At 40.9% G+C, this 19,080-nt stretch overlaps 1 protein-coding gene across 4 annotated transcripts in view; it reads left to right on the top strand.

The window, feature by feature from the left end:
• Positions 1 to 18,030, top strand: part of LOC129699735 (putative deoxyribonuclease TATDN3) — a 33,836-nt gene extending 15,806 nt beyond the window's left edge. Inside the window, exons 6-10 of one of the 4 annotated variants that reach the window (XM_055639768.1) lie at positions 6,471 to 6,580; positions 13,125 to 13,180; positions 13,637 to 13,749; positions 16,438 to 16,512; positions 17,762 to 18,029. In XM_055639768.1, the coding sequence (XP_055495743.1) occupies positions 6,471 to 6,580; positions 13,125 to 13,180; positions 13,637 to 13,749; positions 16,438 to 16,512; positions 17,762 to 17,905 (498 nt within the window). In that variant the 3' untranslated portion in view covers positions 17,906 to 18,029. Of the gene's footprint in view, positions 1 to 6,470; positions 6,581 to 13,124; positions 13,181 to 13,636; positions 13,750 to 16,431; positions 16,513 to 17,761 lie in introns of all 4 variants that reach the window. The other 3 variants (XM_055639767.1, XM_055639766.1, XM_055639770.1) reach the window with 3 other exon arrangements.
• The last annotated feature ends 1,050 nt before the right edge of the window (positions 18,031 to 19,080 follow it).

The following is a 19,080-nucleotide window of genomic DNA, read 5'->3' as shown; positions in this document are numbered from 1 at the left end:
TCTCTCAATCTTTTCCCATAATCTTGCAACATTTTCTCGTTCATGTAAAGGTTAATTTTGAGATCATTCATATACTGTCTCTTCATCAGTGCATTCCATATCTTACTAATCATACTATGCAAACAAAAATTCTCGCTATCTCACTCCATCCATCCATCCATCACCACTTCACCCAACCCACCCACACAACTCTTTTTGACAATTATCTTTAACCTTTATCCTCTTGTTATCGATCCTCCAGTCAGTGGAGACAGATTTACCTTACTTCATTTATCAAGAGCTCAAATAAATTCAAACTTAAGTCTCCCATTAACCTTCTCTGCTCTAAAAAGGAACTTCCCACTTTACTGAAGACTGTCACGCGAGGTATATTTCAGTTTCCTCACCATCCTCTCCAAATGCTTGACGTAATTACGGAAATTGATGCAGTATTTCAACAGATGCATAAACTAATTTATAAAGGTTTGGTAGAACGTGCACGCGTACATGCTTCTTTGTATAAAAACCTGACTTGAATGCCGCATACATTTTAAACATCCGTTGCAGTTTCACCTGCCACTTCAGAAATATATGCATTTGAGCATCTTTCCCAATTTAGACTCCTTTAAAATTGACCCTTCTCAGTCGCATCGTTGTTTTGCTCAGGAGCAGAAAATAAAAAGCTTACATTTTCACTGTTCTTTTGCAATAGTGCATTGAAATTGTGTCAGCTCGTTGAATGCTTGATATAACTATCAATCAAGGTTTTTTCAGTGAAAAAAGAACTTATGTTGTCATATGTACATTGTAAAATAATTTAAATATCAGTTACAAAACTGGTTATGTTTGTCAAGGATTACAATTTATTATAATTGTGCCTGTGACGTTTTTAGTATTGTCATCAGGTTGAGAGAATTGCTTTACGTATGATAAATATTTTTAAAGATTATTTTTTGTATGTTTTGCAATGTTATTCAAGGTTGGCTGGTTGTTTCCTAGCAACCACATAACACATTAATGAATCATCCAAAGAAATCAAAAAGCTGAATGCATTCATTGACGAAGATTTGTGGTGCTGAGAATTGTAGTCTTGTTGAGGGAGGTGAAAGGGATGGGAGAAGGTTTGAGCAATCTGTTAATCTTTCAGAATATCAGTCAAACAAATTTTAAAAAGCAAAACCGCAACATTCTTCAGTGGAATATCACAGTTCATTGCATTGGTGTGTTGTGTAAAAGCCACAGATTTAAACAATGTTAGCTTTAGCATGCTATAAATGATTGTACAAGAATATCATGGTCAAACATCAGAATGCAGTTTCTATCCCTGTGTTTATTGCATCAGTGTTAGCCATGAGTCATATCCAGGTCAAAGTTGTACAAAGTGTCCATTTAACCCGAAAGATTCTGATAACATAGCTTATTCTGCTATTGGCGTAGTCAAATAATTCAGAGGAGATTTTCGATATCAAACTGCAATCGCATTCAATGCTTATCTAACTGTATCAGTGATAAATAACCAAGTGAATTCAATTTGATACACATACCTTGTTGGTTCTATTACAAGGCTTACTAGAAAAAGATTTGATGAAGTGTATTTTTTCAAAGATTAAGAGAAGGGGGTCAGAGATTACTGTCAAAAAATTCTTCATAGAATTATATGAATCAGAATAAAGTCTTTTCAATATTGGAAAAATAAATCATGTGAAATTATTGCAATTCCCATATGTAAATTTTAAAACATTGAATATCAGAGCTACAAAACTTTTATTCTCCAGTTTATTTGAATATTTTAATATCATTATTTGTTGTAATAATTACAGATTAAATTTTGCAGTTTTAATTACAGGTACAATTGTGCTAATACGCAGACAATAATGTTCATGTAATGTAATTGACCATTTTAAGTTTAAAACTTACAAATAAAATGCAGTGAACACGAACATTAGTTGCAACAAACAATCTTTTGAAGGACTTCATCAGGTCAGTCAGCATATGTGATAGGAAAGGAATGGTCAACGTTTTGGATTGAAACCCTGTATCCAAGTCCTGCATGTCTATCCCACCCACAGAAGCTCCTCGACTCCTTGAGCTCCTCCAGCTGATTGTTGCCCCAGATTCCAGCATCTGCAGATTCTTGTGGACAATTTGTTGTCACGAGGACATTTATTGCTGTGTGCATTCATCTAAATATAAAAGCTGCCAGTTTGGCTTTTATGATCAATAGCACTCAAATCCAAACATTTGCCCATTGAGTCATCCACTTTTCACAGTAATATTTTCAAAGTATATAAAGATGTAATGAATCATATGTGAAACAATGTACTGTATTTCAAAGACAGAGGGTATGCACAAGGACATCTATCGATTGAATATTTTCAGATATAATTTTAGAAAGTTTATTGGACTTAAAATAACTTTATAAACAAGCTTGTGTAGGAAGGAACTGCAGATGCTGATTTACACCGAAGTTAGACACATAGTGCTGGAGTAGCCAGCTGAGTTACTCCAGGACTTTATGTTTATAAACAAGCTTCTTCTACAGTGCCATAGTAACGATTCGACAAATTTCCTATCGTTAAATGTACCATGCTAGAGGCAAGGTCCAATGCGAAACAGCTATGTATGAAAGGTGTTTAAGAGGGAACTGCAGATGCGTATGGTATTCACAGGATGGGTCATTTTAGCAGAATAAATAGCTGGTGTATAAATTTGTAAAATACACTGGAAAATAGAAGAAAGACTTGGATTGATGTTGTCCTTTTCATGATTTTAGGACAAAACTAAATATTTGACTGAAAAACATTTTTTGAAGTATGGCTGGGATTACAAAGGCAGCAACTAATCTCTGCATAAAAACTCCCTCTAACAATAATGTGAGAGAATATAGTGCACTTTATTATTTTTTGGAAGATGTGGACACGAGGGCCTAGGCCGAGGTTTGAAACAATGTCTTTGTCAAGAAGATGGCGCGGCCCTGTCCAATTGCCGTCGTGGCAGCTCCGCGGAAACTGTGCATATTTTTAACTTGCATGTTCTTTTTTAATTTATTTCTAAGTACCAACTCCCTAGCACTAACAAAGTGTAACAGGGAAACGCTCTTAAAACTAAACTCTAGCGTAAATGGAGACTTTTTAAACAATGTACTCACCGATCCAGCGTGGCCAGCAGAGATCATCAGAACTCGCTGCGGCAACAACAGTGGGAGCGCGGCTCCAAGGAAAACCCGGAGAAAACATCGGGGTAAGCGGGGGGGGATTCGGAATAGGATGAGAGCCCCAGCCTTTCGTCCTCCTCTGCCCAGCATTCTTCTGGCAAACGTCCAGTTCCTGGAAAACAAGCTGGATGACCTCAGGGCGAGGGTCAGATTCCAGCGGGACATAAGGGACTGCAACATCCTCTGCCTGACCGAGACATGGCTGGTGTCTCTCTGGTGCTGGATCAGGTAATCTGCCCAACCGAGTCCTTCACTGTTTACCGTGCTGACAGAAGAATCTGGGAAATCCAAGGGTGGAGGAGTTTGCTTCATAACCAATAATAACTGGTGCAACCCTAGAAATATCAAGACGTTTTCCCGTTCCTGCTCGCCAGACCTGGAACATCTAACGATCTCATGCCGCCCATTCTACCTTCCCCGGGAGTTCGGTTCAGTCACAGCCATCTACATTCCACCGCATGCGGACACGGACATGGCACTATCGGCCCTACACGATGTGCTATATCGACATCAAAACACGAACCTAGATGCGGCTATGGTGGTGGCTGGAGATTTTAATAAATCAAATCTCAAGAAGGTCATGCCGAACTTCTACCAACACATCACGTGTGCCACCAGGGGGGAAAGAACATTGGACCACTGCTATATGCCGTTCCGGAAGGGCTACAAGGCTGTTTCATCCTTTCGGAAAATCTGACCACGCTGCCATTTTCCTGCTGCCGGAGTATAAACAGAGGATAGTCGGGAAGCGGCAGTGACGAGGGACGTAAAGCGGTGGTCCGACCAGTCAGAGGCCATGCTGCAAGATGCACTGAGCGAGATGTCGACTGGAATATGTTCCAAGCAAGTTCCAGTGATGTCAGTGAGTTCGCGGAAGCGGTCACGGACATCAACAATAGCCGATAACATCGTCCCCACGGTAAGGGTTAGCATCTTTCCGAATCAAAAACCCTGGGTGGACAGGTCCGTTCGTGTTGCCTTGAATGCTCGCACCGCTGCCTACAACTCTGGCCTGGCATCCGGAAATATGGATGTCGACAAGATAGAGTGCTACCGACTGCGAAGGGCGGTGAAGGATGCAAAAAGGAGGTACAGGGACAAGATGGAGTCACAGATGGAGCAGCAGGACACCAGATGCCTTTGGCAGGGGCTACGGACTATAACTAACTACCGGAGCAGCCCCCCCTCAACCGGAAGTGCCGGCTGATGACCTGAACGCTTTCTATGCCCATTTCGAGACGGGCAACATCAACCCAGGCTTGCCGGCTAACGACAACACCGCCAGCGTGCTGGTTAACAAAGCTGAAGGGAGGTCCACCGCTGGGGATGTGCACACATTCTCGTTGTCCGTGCATGACGTGAGGAGGGCTCTGACACGTGTGAACATGAGAAAAGCTGTAGGCCCAGATGGCATCTCGGGGCGAATACTTAAGTCTTGTGCTACGCAGCTAGGCTCCGGTGCTCACTACAATATTCAACCTCTCCCTGGCCAAGTCCGTGGACCCTGCCTGCTTCAAAAGATCCACCATTGTACCTGTACCAAAAAATGCCTCCCCAGCTTGTCTGAATGACTACCGTCCGGTGGCCCTCACCTCGGTAGTCATGAAATGCTTTGAGAGGCTGGTCAAGAAACACATCTGCGCCTTCCTCCCTCGCAACATGGACCCTACAATTCGCATACCGTCCGAACAAATCCACGGACGATGCGGTCTCCCAAGTTCTGCACACCGCTCTCTCTCACCTTGACAGCCAGAAGGGGGGCTATGTGAGGATGCTGTTCATAGACTTCAGTTCAGCCTTCAACACGATAGTCCCCACCAGACTGGCCAGGAAGCTACTGGAATTGGGGCTCAACACCCCCCTGTGTGCCTGCGTCCTGGACTTTCTCACCGCCAGGCCCCAGGTAGTCGAGATGGGAGGAAATACATCAAAGTCCCTCACCCAGAGTACAGGATCCCCCCAGGGTTGTGTCCTCAGCCCCCTACTGTACTCCCTGTACACACATGACTGTGTGGCTAGGTTCAGCTCCAACTATATAATCAAGTTTGCTGATGACACTGTGGTGGTGGGCCTGATCTCCGATCACGATGAGAAGGCCTACCGGGATGAGGTGGCTGATCTGGCACTCTGGTGTCAGGACAACAGCCTCCTCTTGGATGTCAAAAAAACTAAGGAGCTGATCGTGGACTTTAGGAGGGCACAACATCCGAGGATGTACACACCACTGAAGATAAATGGGGATACTGTGGATAGGGCGCACTGGTGAGTAAGGCAAGGCAGCGCTTGTACCACCTCAGGTAATTGAGGAAATTCAGAGTCTCTGAGGATCCTCCAGTGCTTCTACTCAGCGGCTGTGGAAAGCATCTTGTACGGAAACATCACAATCTGGTTTGGGAACAGCTCTGCCCAGGACAAGAAAGCTCTGCATAGAGTTGTGCGTTTGGCCAAACGCACTATGTGAACTACACTCGCCCCCCCTGCAGGAACTATACATCAGAAGGTGCAAATCCAGAGCCAACAAGATCAAGGGGGATCCCTTCCACCCCAGCAACAGACTGTTCCAGCTGCTACGGTCAGGCAAACACCTCTGTTGCCATGCTGTGAAAACAGAGAGGATGAGAAGGAGTTTCTTCCCAGGGGTCATTAGGACTGTAAACTCCTATCTCACCAGGGACTAACTTACTGTACCAATTTACTGTTGTGTGGTGTATTTTTAAAATTGCTGTTTTTTTCTTTTTTTTTCTTCTTTTTTTTTCTCCCACAAATATGTAATTACTGATTCTGTTCCATTCTGTTTTGTAGTTTACTTGCACAAAGTCCGCAAGCATTGCCACTTTTCATTTCACTGCACATCTCGTATGCGTATGTGACGAATAAACTTGACTTGACTTGACGAATCAGAGAGAGCAAACTACTTAATGTAAAACAAATAGAACAGCAGATGATGACATCAGCAAACTATAAAATGATGGAAGAATTTGGTCAGAACTATTTAATGCTCCATTTAAAGAGGGCACACTTCTTCCTCTGGGAACTGTGATAACCTGTATTGTACTCAATTCACTGGAACAGAACTTGAATCCATAGCTTCTGACTCAGAGCCATGAATCCCACAAAATGACCAACGGTCAACATTAAAAAAAAAAGGTTTTATAGTTAGGAATGAACTGAAAATAATATTTATGATTAATTTTGATTTGAAGTTCTAGAACATGTTGGGTCATATTAGGAATTTATATCAAATATCCTACCAGCTTGGCTTCTGATTTTATTTCAGGTAGGGTTGGATTTCACCCCACGAATTGCCAGCACTGAGGCACAGAAGAATGAACAAAAAAAGGTCTTCATTGAACAAATTGAAATTGCAAAGCAGTTTGATTTACCTTTGTAAGTAAACATTTTCTTTCTGTCAGTGGAAATCTGCAATGAAAATGAAAATGCTGGATAAATTCAGCAGGTCTGGTAGCATTAGAAAGAAAAAGAGAATGTTTCAGGCTGATGATCTTTTATCCGAGGGGATGATGAACTGAAATTTTTCTCTTCTAATACCATACGGCTTAATTTCAGATTTTGCCCAATAATGCTTACCTAAAATTGTCCATATTGTATGTACTACGTTGTAAAATTGTTGTTCTTCAGACATGCAGCTTTGGGAATTATTCTGATGGTTTAGGCCGTAAAAGATTTGTTTCTTCCATGCTCTGTAGTGTTCCTCAGACTGTACATTTATTGCAATGGCATGGAAATTGAAAGTATGAGTTAATATGCACTTTTCATTTTCTCCAGCTAATCTTTCTTGATGCTTAGCTGATTTGTGGAGCTTATTTTTCATCAATACAATCTTGATGAATCTGTGACAATATTAACTTCCAGATTCTAAAGACCATGCACTGAGAAACTGTTGCTGGAACAATCCATTCACTGGTCCATGAGTCATTTGTTCCTATTGATATTGCATTCCCAGCTGTACACGTGAATTTGCAGGTCGTATGTGACCACTAGTGTAAAATACCGATGACCCATGTAATTGGGAAACTCAGATTTTGCCTTTATCCTAAAGCAATCTGTTGTGCCTAGCATATTTCAGTCAACATGCAGACTGGCTCTTGGGTGACAAGATCTATTTTGTCCTTACCTCCTCGGTCTTTCCAGGCTCGTGGTTGTGCCTCACATTGCTTTAATAATCGGAACCATGCATTAGAGGAGCCATGTAAAGAGTCCCATTGAATTCTTCAAGATGAGATTTTCTTAACAGCCACCGTGCAGTACAGTCCATTCTGTTTCATGCTTTATCACCATCTGCTGCAAGTTCCATAAATCGGTACAACCCCTGCCCATTGCTGCAGGGTGAGGAGGATGACAATAAACAGTAATGAAGAGAGAACCTTACACCCCTCGAAGACTCCGCTGCATTGACACAAGCTACAAGCACAAAGATAGACTGGGACTAAATATTGCAAGATCTAGCCACCATGCAGGCCTGGAATGTCATGTGATAGCTGCCCGACTGCTGACCCTATGACTCAATTTAAACCATTACTGCAGAAAACTCAGTTGGTACTGAGTTTATGGCCGGATTGCTGGAATTTGTGAACTTTTTGTCTTTATCTCAAGGAGAAGCCTTGACCTTTACCACCCATAAAGTCAGCCGTGTGTCAGCTGAGTACTTAAAACTTTGCAAAATCTCAAAAGTCTCATAGCACTGAAGAAACATTCTTCACTATGTATGTGGTCTTTTATTTCAATCAAACTGGTCCCATAATAGCAAGTGCAGTAGCAAACTGAAGCATTAGCTCTACAGCAGATCAGGCTCCTCAACAACCATAGGAGTGGAGACATCAAATATTGTACTGACTGTTCCCAAAATTTACTAATAAATAAAGGGAGATCACATTCTTCTAATTGCTTTCAGTTCCACAGCACTCTTTTGTGCACACCTATATCAGTTTCTCCATCTGCACAAATCATGAAACTCAAAGCATAACGAACTAGTCAATATCAATGATCTTTTTATAGCTACTCTGTAACATTATTGTATAAATGTTGAATAATGGCCTTTGCATATTTCCTTGGTGTAATTTTCCCAAGTGTTTTTGCAGCTCTACCTCTAAGCAGTGCATCTCTTCAGCTGTATTTAAGATGATTGCCCCTTAGGAAAAGAGGAACCAGCAAATAGCCATGAAGATTAGCCATGAGCAACTTTAGGATTTCTAACTATATTACCACATCATGAAAAGCAGCCGTCTGGCCAGCTGGCTGCCAAACAATTGTGATGGCACTGTTAAAGTGGAGGTGGTATTTGTCCAAATGCTTTCATGTTGAGTGAAGGCATGTGCTTGAACTCACTGACATTCATTCGGTTGTAGCATCAGAGAATTTTACAATCTGCTGGTGGAAAGATTGCAGAAATGCCATCACAGTGTTCAGATTCCTGCCAACAGCAGAACACAGCACCCATAATAGCAGCCGTGTGGGTTGGCTGATGGTGAGAACAGCTTAAATGGCTATAGTGGAATATTATGTCTGATCATGTGCAGTCATTCCTCCCAGCAACGATTAAGAGGTCATATGTTAATATACCGCCATGATTTGATTCAGAAGATAACATCCCTTCATGAGGTAGGGGTTTCATGTCATTTAATGTTAAATGAATTCAATGGGTAAAGCATTACTTATGCTTAGCATACTCTAATGAGAGAATGAATACAATTTGTGATCAAAATATACACAAGCTCTTGCATCAAGCGCACGCATGGAAATTATGCACCAATGGTACTGGGACATGGCATGGCAATATCACAACTCCCTTTTCTCCCCCTGCGCCGCACCCTACCCATAGGATTCCACTGTGCCATTTTGTTCATGCATTTCTTAGTTTAGTTTAGTTTAGTTTAGAGATACAGTGCGGAAACAGGCTCTTCGGCCCACCTGGTCCGCGCCGACCAGCGATTTCCGCATATTAATACTATCCACGCTTAATGGTGTGGCGGCGCCTATCGGCAGCGGCTCGACTACAGTCCGTCTGTTTTTTTTTATTTTTGTCTTGTTAAATGTATGTCTTAAGTCTAGTTTTTATTATTTTTCTTTAGCTGTGTATGTGTGGTGGGAGGTGAGGTGGGGGGAACCGTTAGTCTCTTCCCTGTACGGGGACCCGACTTTTACCCTGTCGGGTCTCCGGTGTCGTTGGGCCTAACATCGTGGAGCCAGCGGCGGCCTCCGGCCGGGACCAGCCTGAAGACTCCAGTCACGGAGCCTGCGGACCAGCCATCGCTGAGATGGCCATCTTCAGAACGGGAAGAGCTGTTGTGGCGCGCGGCTGCAACCCGACTTTGGAGCTTCAGAGGCTCTGGCCACAGGCCCGGTGGACAGGAACATCAGGAGCTCCAGGTCCCTGATGGGAGACTGCTTTTCGGAGCTCCCGCAACGGCAATTTCTCCCGCTGGAATCGCGGGGTTTAAAGGACACGGAGCCGCGTCTAACATCGCCCGGCGCAGCTTAAACCAAAGATCCGCTATAAGATCTTTGGCTTAAATGGCCACAGGACTTACCATAGCCCGCCGGGAGCTTCAACATCGGGAGCCCCAGTTCGCCTCGATGCTGCAGTTGGACTGCTGGACCGTGGGAGAAGAACAAAGGGAAGAGATAAGACTTTGCCTTCCATCACAGCGAGGAGATGTTGGAGATCCACTGTGATGGATGTTTCTGTAAACTGGGTTACGTGTGGGTCTTGGGTTTTTTTGTAATGTAAGACTGTAGAAAATGAAATTTTGTTCAAACCAAGCTGTTTGAATGACAATAAAAGGCATTCTATTCTATCCTATCCTACACACATTAGGGGCAATTTTTACATTTACCAAGCCAATTTACCTACATACCTGTATATCTTTGGAATGCGGGAGGAAACCGAAGATCTTGTAGAAAACCCACGTGGTCACGGGGAGAACTTACAAACTCCATACAGACAACACCCGCGGTCAGGATTAAACCTGCAAGCGCTGTAAGGCAGAAATTTTATCGCTGCGCCACTGTGCCGCCCATTTCTAATCTCTTAATTCAGGAAGAATATATTGGCCTAGGGAGGCTGGAACATCGATTCAGCAAAATAAGTGAAATTAAAGAGTTCAATGTGCAGTGATCCAATTGCAGTTTTTGTAATCATCAAATAATTTTTAAGTAGATAAAAAACTATTTCTCAGTGCTAATTTTGTCTTGGAAACTCGAATATAATGTTAAAATTAAAGCTGCATCTTTTTGGAGAAAAATCAAGAATTACTTCTTCCAACTGAAATCAGAAGCCTGGAAAAAAAGCTGTAGTCAATAGCTTTCAAGGTTTGAAGGCTTTGAGTGGCAAAAATAAATCACTCTAGTTCCGAAGTATCCCTCGACATTGCTACTACAAACTACGGTGCTCCTGTTTTCAACATATGTGCAATGTTGAATAAATCTTACCCGTAACATCTGATGCAGAATAGACTTTCCCCCCGTCATCCATGATTTCAAAGACTATCAGAGGAAGGATAGTTTGGCCACTAATTCAATCTGCTTAAAAATTGCTCAAAATCCTATTTAAATCAAAATACAAGTTTTGATTTAGAAAGGAATGTTTTGCGAGGTTTATGTATTTTTTTGTGAACGTTTTCCTTTGACAATTGGTTCACTTACAAATCTCTGCATTGAATCATACATAGTAATGAAATCACAATAGCTCTATTTTCCACAGTAATGGTACATTATTTGATTTAGGTAATACATGTCTGGAACTTTGCTAAATTGACCTAGTGGACCATGATTGAACATTCCTGAGGACACAAGTTGCATTGTCGTTTGATGATATTTAATAAAAGCGAGAGGTACAGGATGTATAATTATAGATGTGAATGGACATTACCATGAAGAGAAGAAATAGTTTAAACATTATGTTGCTGAGCACAATTGCAATAATAATAAAATGTTTCAGTTTGGACTTGTAATCAGATGCTTATTTCTCAATGTTTTATGAGGGAAATAAAAAACGGTCACTGCTGAAGTTTACAGAACCATTTTCAACTTCGTGTTTTCATGCATGTCTATATTGGCTTTGAACAATTTCAAGTTCTATAAACTAGGGTGGGAGTAAAGAAAGAATGCAATTCTGTTAATAGATATGAAATTATTTTTTAAACACCTAGCTATAGGGTGGTGGGTGTATGGCACTTTTTCTCACAGAGAGTTGTGAGTCTGTGGCATTCTCTGCCTCAGAGGGCGGTGGAGGCCAGTTCTCTGGATACTTTCAAGAGAGAGCTAGATAGGGCTCTTAAAGTCAGGGGATATGGGGAGAAGGGAGGATGATTGGGGATGATCAGCCATGATCACATTGAATGGCAGTGCTGGTTCGAAGGGCCAAATGGCCTACTCCTGCACCTATTGTCTCTTCTCTATTGTAAGGCAATGCTTTCATCTAAGAATTGATATTTAAAAATGAAACAACAAATTAAATCCCTTTAATAAAAAAAATATGCACAAGCTGATTTATACCAAGGATACACACAAAATGCTGGAGTAACTCAGCGGGTCAGGCAACAGAGTATGGAGAAAATGAGTAGGTATTAGAGCCGGTAACAGACGATCTCAGGCGGCGTGATAGGCCAATTGATGTTGGGGAGGGGGGGGGGGGTAGAGTGTTATCCCTCAGGGCTACATTGATGCAAACGCCGTTCTTAGCCAACAATTGATCTATCGGGGTATCACCCACCCTGAGGTCATCTTTTGCCTGCCCTAATTTGTCCTGGTCTTGCTTCCAGTTCCCCTCCCCTAGAATCAGTTTGAAGAAGGGACCTTACGAGGATGTTGCCAGGACTAGAGGGTCTGAGCTATAGGGAGAGGTTGAGTAGGCTGGGTCTCTATTCCTTAGAACGCAGAAGGATGAGGGGTGATCTTATAGAGGTGCATAAAATCATGAGAGGAATAGATCGGGTAGATGCACAGAATCTCTTGCCCAGAGTCGGGGAATCGAGGACCAGGGGTCATAGGTTTAAATTGAAGGGGAAAGATTTAAAAGGAATCTGAGGGGTAACTTTTTTCACACAAAGAGCGGTGGGTGTATGGAACAGGCTGCCAGAGGAGGTAGTTGAGGCTGGGACCATCCCAACATTTAAGACACAGATATGTTTAAGAAGGAACTGCAGATGCTGGAAAATCGAAGCTAGACAAAAGTGCTGGAGAAACTCAGCGTGTGAGGCAGCATCTATGGAGCGAAGGAAATAGGCAACTTTTCGGGCCGAAACATTGCCTATTTCCTTTGCTCCATAGATGTGGCCCCCCCCCCCCCCCCTCGCTGAGTTTCTCCAGCACTTTTGTCTATTTAAGAAACAGCTGGACAGGTACATAGATAAGACAAGTTTGGAGGGATATGGACCAAGCACAGGCAGATGGGCATGTTGTAGTAGCTGGGACATGTTGGCGTATGTGGGCAAGTTGGGCCTAAGGACCTGTTTCCACACTGTATCACTCTATGACCTAACCCAAAACACCACCTATCCATGTTCTCCAGTGATACTGCCTGGCCTGCTGAATTAAATCCCTTTAGTACCTACATTTAAAATGGAAAATGTTGGAAACATTCAACAGGTGACTTTATCGGAGGAGAAAGAAACAGAGTTAAATCACATGTCAAATGAAGTTATGTGGAGTTTCAGACTTAATTTCAGTCCTACTTAAGACCACTTCCTCAATTCTATTTCTCTTTCCACTCATGCTGGCCAACCTGCTAACCTTTTCCAGCATTTTCAGTCTATTCTTCCACATTTCCAGCACTTGCAATTTTTTTTTTTAATTTGTTTAAAAAAAAAATACAAATCAAAAGATTTGATTACTATCTAAAATGTAGTCTAATAGGTTGTTTAATATAGTGCTTGTATTGTTAATGCTGAATGTTCCTTTCTTATCCTTTCAGGAATGTACATTCGCGCTCTGCTGGACGTCCAACCATTAACCTACTGAAGGAACAAGGTTTAAACATTTACATTTTTGCTTTTGTCCTTATATGCAAAGACCAAATTAAATGGTGAATTTGCCTTTACTTTATTCATTTACCACAGTTAATCTTGCTAGATTCCATTCCTCCCAAGTGCAGTATGTTATTTATCCTTCAAACCAGATTCGCTAGGCTTCAGTCTATTTTGATAACAGAATGTCATCTTACATGGGAGCACCATTATACAAAGTCACTGCATGGAGGGATACAGGTTCTTAAAAGAGAGATTACTAAACATTTGCATTGCTGATGTCTAGTCTTAATAAAAGTGGGAACTGCCCAAATAGGAACTGAGTGTGCACTTCATTGTGTGCTTAGTCTCACTAAACATGGTGTTAGGTTGTCTTAAGTGCAAAATATGTGGCTAACTTGAAAGAAAATGGATACTGAATAACAACATAAAAATACATTTTTCTATTCTTTTTTCCCAGGAGCTCAGAAAGTATTGCTTCATGCTTTTGATGGAAAACCCTCTGTGGCTATGGAAGGGGTGAAAGCTGGATTTTATTTTTCAATCCCACCATCCATTATAAGAAGCGAGCAGGTTAGATCAAATATATTAATATTCTCTGAAATATATCCTAGCCGTATGGAAGTATTTTTTAATTAAAGTAATGGAAACCTGTTGAAGACCCAAAGTTGGTTAACTCATGTCTCTTTACTGTGCTGTCTGAGTCAATCTATTTAAAGATACAATATGTGCGCAAAATAAAACTGTAGTGAAATAATTTCATTCTTGGTCAATGGTACTACATCTGCCATATTATTGTAACTATGCCTTATTCAGTTCTTCAGCAGAACTGCAGTTCCAAAGCAGAGTAGAACAAGTGGCTGCCATTATTTGCTGGCTTATTGTTATCAACCAGAATTTAATTTATAGACGAAGATGCTTCTAGGTCCATCAATTCATCCAATCACTCTTTCACTGCCATCGTTTGGATCACTATCTTTCCTGCCTTTAACCAAAGGACCACTGATCAACTCATTTTAAGCATGCTCTAGATGTCATCTGATCTACATCGGTGAGACCAAGCTTAGGCTTGCCGATCGTTTCGCCGAACACTTCCGCTCGGTCCGCATTAACCAACCTGACCTCCCGGTGGCTCAGCACTTCAGCTCCACCACCCATTCCGAATCCGTCCTCTCTGTCCTGAGCCTCCTCCATGGCCAGAGTGAGCGCCACGGGAAATTGGAGGAGCAGCACCTCATATTCCGCTTGGGCAGTCTGCACCCTAGCGGCATGAACATTGAATTCTCCAATTTCCGGTAGCCTTTGCTGTCTCCTTCCCCTTCTCAGCTCTCCCTCAGCCCTCGGGCTCCTCCTCTTCCTTTTTCCTTTCTTCTCCCCCTCCCCCACCCTCCATCAGTCTGAAGAAGGGTTTCGGCCCGAAACGTTGCCTATTTCCTGCGCACCATAGATGCTGCTGCACCCACTGAGTTTCTCCAGCATTTTTGTCTACCTTCATTTTAAGCATAACTGACTTTGTTGACTATTACACCTCTGGATAAATAGCATCAAATGCAAACAACCCTGAAGATCCAAAGAATGGTCTCAACCTGAAAAGTCACCATCCATTTTCTCCAGAGATGCTACCCCACCCGCTGAGTTACTGCAGCACTTTGTGTCTTTTTTGTGCAAACCAACTCCTGCAGTTCCTTGTTTCTGCAACCAAACCTGTACTATTTTGTCAAAGCAAGGCTCCCTTAAACATCCTAAAGCATAAAGTAACTACAATTTTCTTTCTGCAATATCAATCAATCCCACAACCTTTCATTACCTAGCCCTCGTCTTTAATTGCAAATAAAAGAAGCATGGGTCCTAGGTTGGATTGTGACTTGGGTGCTTTCTACTTTTGCACATTATCGCGACTGTGTGTGTGTGTGTGCGCATATTTCCTCTAGGTACTCCGTTTCCTCTCATATCCCAAAGATGTCCTGGCATTTTAATTGGCTTAATGACCTTATGATCTTAATGAAGGCTAATCATAAAAAATAATTGAAGGGATTTGATGGGCATGTTTGATAGCAAAAAAGTTGCTTGAGGTTCAGGAAATAAGGAGTGGGAGAATAGGACTAATGAATAATGAATAGGACCCATGGGAGCTGGCATGAACCCAAAGGGCAAAAAGGCCCTCTTAAAAAGCCCCATTATAAATATAAGATCTGCATCTTACCCCTTTGCAGCATCATTCATAGATATGGATGCAAGAGATACATGGATTAGTCAATGCCTTCAATGCCTTTGTGTTGTTAGATTAATTACCTGGATGATGTCTTACTAGGTTGAATTGCATCCAACCTGATTCCCAGCTGCGCCTCATGAGGTCAAACCAAACATCAGGCTTAGAGGTGAAACAGTTTATAACGCCAAGCTCAGGTGTGCGATTATGTGGTTTGGATCTTCATGGAACTATACAATTGTAAGACATTTACAGTATACTCCCAAGACTAAGAATCAAGATTGTCATATGTACTAAAACAGAACAATGAAATTCATATTTGCAGCAGCTAACAGTTCTATAAACACAATACGCAATCAAGAAGATAACAAAACAATTTAAAAAGTTAAATTAAGAAAAAAACATTAGTGCATTACAAAACAAAAGGCCAAAGTCCATAGTGTAACCAAGACAAGTCGTAGTTTGGAGTTTAGTTGCTGTTTGTAGTGTTCAATAACCTGATGGTTGTTGGGAAGAACTGTTCCTAAACTGGAGGTCATAGTTTTCAGACTCCTATACCTTCTTCCTTATGGCAGGAGTGAAATAAGAGTGCGGCCAGGGTGGTGTGGGCCCTTGATGATGTTGGCTTGCCTTTTTGAGGCATCACCTCTTATAGATCACATTGATGGTGGGGAAGTCAGTGCCCATGGTGAACTGGGCAATGTCCACTACCTTTTGTAATTTCTTTTGTTCCTGGGTGTTTGAGTTGCCTGAGCAACCTGTGATGTAATCAGTCAATAAGAGAGTAGAAAGCTGCATGTTGGCAAGAGAAAACCATAAAAGTAGTTGCATTAGATAGGCACACACATAAAATGTTTGGTAGTTATTTATATCAATATGTGTAAATTCAAGCTTTGCTATTAGAAATTTGTCAAATGGAGTACTGTTGCTGCACAAGATTTTTTAGAATTGTAATTGTTGATTAAAAAGATTTGGAAAGATTTTTTAGTTAAATGTTTATATAGTTCAATCTGCAATCAAACTAATTGTGTCTTATTTTATCCAAGAAGCAGAAATTGGTGAAGCAATTACCATTAGAGTTTATATGCCTGGAGACAGACTCTCCTGCATTAGGGCCAGTAAAACAGGTAAAACATTTCTTGGCCTATTAAAACTGGTTAAATGCCGAATTCTTTGTTTAGTTTTTCTCCATCAAACCAAGAAAGATGTTATAAAACAGATGTCCTCAACTGGTTTAGAGCTGACTACTAAATTTTATGATGCATATGGAAATCATTTAAACTGCCCGAGTTTAGAAATTAAGGAGGAATTTTAACAATCAATCAATAACTGCTTGGTTTGAGCCAACAGTTAACAATGTTTAAACAAAACCTGACACCTGCTTCTAACCTATCCCCTTCCAGTATGAAAGGAAGTTATGGTGCAATTGTTGGGTAATGACTCTGCTCTTAAGAAAAAGGTCCATCACTTGAATATCCTGTGCCTTAAAATTACTTACTATTTAATATTTAACCCTATTTGACAGGGGTTTCCAGGATTTATCAGGGAAGAGGAGGTGATTGTGTTGGAACCAGTACGTGCCATTCCATTTATTGAGGCTTTCCCTTAACTTACACCTACACTACTGATATTTACCTCAAGACTTCCGTTCATTTCCTCCTCTCCATTCCCTGGATGCAATCTGATGCTGGAGACTCAACAAATCACAGTTTCTATATTTGATACACAATTTAAAAAAACAAACAAATAAGTGCTGGAAATCTGAAATAGAAATAGAAAATGCTGGGTAGGCATTATCCTTGTTGTGAGAAAGAGGATTAATGGGCAACAGAAAAAAAAATTACACTAACAGAGGTGGAGAATTGGGGAGGACGAGGAGGAGAGACAAAAAGGAAGGTCTGTGCTAGGATGGAGGGCTGATGAAATAAAATGCTAAAAACAATGATAACTCTTACTGAAAACTAGCAAAAGTATTAGTAAACAACAAAAGTCCAGTGTGGACAATGTGCTCTTTCATTGGCTGTAAAACACTTTGGGAAATCCTCAAAGCAACATGAAAACAATGATACAAATGCAAATCTTTTACTATTCCATATGTTGTTGTAGTTGCTTGAATCATGGAACAAATGCGCCACATTCATGATCTGTATGCTTCAGTCCCATGTAAGAAATTCAATCAGGTTAATGGATTTTGTTTTAAATTTTTGTTTTTACCATAGGAAAGGTTTGATGAATCTCTTCAAAAAAACATATTGTCCAACAAGCACTCAGTTTTCCAGGTTGTTAGTAGATTTGTTGTAGGTTTTGTCTATTTCGCTGCAACCTATAGGTGTGCTGTGCTGTGATTAAGGTGACTGAACTATTGTTGTTTTCCAGGAGAGAAATGAGCCTAAGAACATATCAGTCTCCTGTCAATACATTGCACAGATTAAAGGGCTTTCGGTGGAGAATGTCATGGAAGCGACAACACAGAATGCATTCAAACTTTTCCCAAAACTTCAGAAATTTATTCGTATTTGAAATATATTGTCTCTGTAATATAATGACTAAAAATAAAAATACAAATTTGTGGATGCAATTTAGGCTTAAGGTAGCATTAAAGCACAATAAAAATCTATCTTAAAATTCAATATAACTGTTGTGTATTTTTTTAAACTTATCATAAGGTCAATGAGTTATACAGCACGGAAATAGGCCTGTCAGCCCAACTTGTCCATGCTGCCTAGGTGCTGACCTGAGGTAGTCTCTTTGCCATCACTTGGCCCTTATCCTTCTAAACCTTTCCTATCTATGTATCTATCCAAATGTCTTGAATATCCTCTCTATCACTTCCTCTGGCAGCTCTTTCTATATGCTCACCACTCTTGCCCCTCAGGTTCCTTATAAATGTTTTTCTCCTCACCATAAACCTGTGTCCTCTAATTTTAAACTCCACTACCATGAGAAAAAGACTGTGACTATCTACCCTATCGTTGCCCCTCGTGATTTTATAAACCTCGATAAGGTCATCCCTAAACCTCCTTTGCTCCAGGGAAAACAATCTCTCCTCATAACTCAAGCCCTCCAGTCTTGACAACAACTTTGTAAACAATACTCCACGTTCAGTCTTAGCAACTTCTTGTACCGATTGTTTATTTCATTATCTAAGGTTAGAATTATTTTGTTATTCACTAACTTGCCATATATTGCTTATGCACATCTGAACAATCTGAATCTGACGATTTTTATGAGTAATGTTTATTATTTAAATTAAAAAAATCAAACCTAGGAATCCACTAGAGATCCATCATTGGCAAAAATAGGTTTGCGTTTGAGTGTGCAGAGTTCATCGAGGGGGAAATTCCATTATACTGTTTTAGGATAGCACTATTAACAAAGTAGATCTATTAAGTATTGATCCAATTTTTTCTAACAGCAATTTAAAGCATTCTTATTTCCAGTTACTTTAAAATTGTATGTTCTAAATTAGAGATACTTAGCTTCTGGGAAAGCCTTCCATTGACCACATCACATGTTTTGTAATGTTCTTACACAGCTCTCCTGAAATTTTTGATTTATGCTTTAAAATCATCCTCTTTTGCTTTATACAATTTTGTGAATTGCCTTCGAAATAAAAGTATGGGCAGCAAAACAATCAAATTAAGAAGGCATAAATATAGTCTTTTCAAATTTACATAGTTATGCATTCCATGAAG

Source organism: Leucoraja erinacea, chromosome 8 (assembly GCF_028641065.1).
Source record: "Leucoraja erinacea ecotype New England chromosome 8, Leri_hhj_1, whole genome shotgun sequence".
NCBI classification, from domain to species: Eukaryota; Metazoa; Chordata; class Chondrichthyes; order Rajiformes; family Rajidae; genus Leucoraja; species Leucoraja erinaceus.
This window is presented reverse-complemented; position numbering and strand designations above follow the sequence as displayed.